The sequence below is a fragment of the Lactuca serriola genome, chromosome 9 (genome assembly GCF_051521515.1).
Source record: "Lactuca serriola cultivar US96UC23 chromosome 9, Lser_US96UC23_V15, whole genome shotgun sequence".
Taxonomy (NCBI): Eukaryota; Viridiplantae; Streptophyta; class Magnoliopsida; order Asterales; family Asteraceae; genus Lactuca; species Lactuca serriola.
In genome coordinates, this window is record NC_136416.1 from 2,406,762 (window position 1) to 2,408,224 (window position 1,463).

Genomic DNA, 1,463 nt, shown 5'->3' on the forward strand with positions numbered 1-1,463 from the left:
AATTATTTTTGTTGTACATGATTATGTTGTAATTATGTTAGGTACTTTTTTGTGAATTATGTACCTGAATTTGTGTTATTTGAATCAGGTGCATGTTGGATTTTGTATCTACATTTTTCTATTGAGGTCTTAGTATTGCTTGTGGGACCATAGATCAACCTGTATAGATTTCTATTGTTGTTGATCGTACATTTTTGATTTTTGATGTATACCGGGACTGTGTATTGGAGATTTTCGGTATGGGATTTCCGATTGATCTCATCCCTATTGCGATAGGGTATGTATGTGTGGTTGCGGGTATGGATTGGCTGAGTCGGTTTGGGGCTCTAATTGACTATGAGAATCAGTTAGTGACAATTTGTGACCCTAGTCGGGGAGTGAGAACCATCTACGGTGAGGGTCCTATGGTTGGATCTGCCTTCTGTTCCGCCGCCAGGGCGAGGCAATATATTCAACATGGATATACGAGGTATCTTGCTTATGTGGTCGAGACACAGGTGGAGAAGAAGAAATTAGTGTTCGATGTTCCTATTGTGAGGGATTTTCCTGATGTTTTCCATGAGGAATTGCCTGGAGTGCCTCCCGAGAGGCAAGTTGACTTCAAGATCTATTTGATCCCTTGTGTTGCTCCGATTATGAAGGCCCCATATCGCCTTATGCCATCAAAGATGCATGAGTTATGCTCACAACTTCATGAGCTATTGGGAAAGGAGTATATTCAGTCGTGAAGCTCATCATGAGGAGCACCGATCCTTTTTTTAGAACAAGAATGGTTCATACCGGCTATGCATTCATTACTGGGAGTTGAACAAGCTAACGATAATGAACCGATACCTATTGCTATGGATTGAAGACTTTTTTTGACCAGTTAGATGGGGCATATTGGTTTTCCAAGATTGACTTGAGGTCCAGTTACCATCTGATGAGGGTTCAGGAAGAGGATATCATGGAGATGACCTTCCAAACTCGTTATGGACATTAAGAGTTCACAGTGATGCCTTTCGGGCTTACTAACACACCGACAACGCTCATGGACCACATGAACCGGGTGTGTAGGCTGACTTTGGCCATATCAGTGATTATGTTCATCGATGATATCTTGGTCTATTCCAAAACCAAAGAGCAGTATGAGGAGCATCTACGTGAGCTTCTTAGAGTTCTTAGTGTGGAAAGTTTGTAGATAAAGTTCTCCAAGTGTGAGTTATGGTTGCGCGAGGTCCAGTTTCTAGGGCACCTCGTCAACCAGGAAAGTATATTGGTCGATCCGGCCAAGATTAAGGTGATTATGGGGTAGGGGTTTCGAAGTCTCCATCCGATATTTAGAGTTTCCCAAGACTCGCAGGGTATTATCGGAGATTCATCAAGGACTTCTCCAAGATTTTAGTTCCTCTGACTAGACTGACTAGGAAGGATTCCACTTTCCGTTGTGGGCCTGAGTCGCAAGCAACATTTGAGAGTCTTTG

At 42.7% G+C, this 1,463-nt stretch overlaps 1 protein-coding gene across 1 annotated transcript; it reads left to right on the forward strand.

Moving 5' to 3' along the window:
• Positions 1-239: 239 nt before the first annotated feature.
• LOC145073062 (uncharacterized) lies at positions 240-728 on the forward strand. Its single transcript, XM_079019606.1, has one exon. It carries the CDS (start codon positions 240-242, stop codon positions 726-728), a length of 489 nt encoding a protein of 162 aa, XP_078875732.1.
• Positions 729-1,463: the final 735 nt, after the last annotated feature.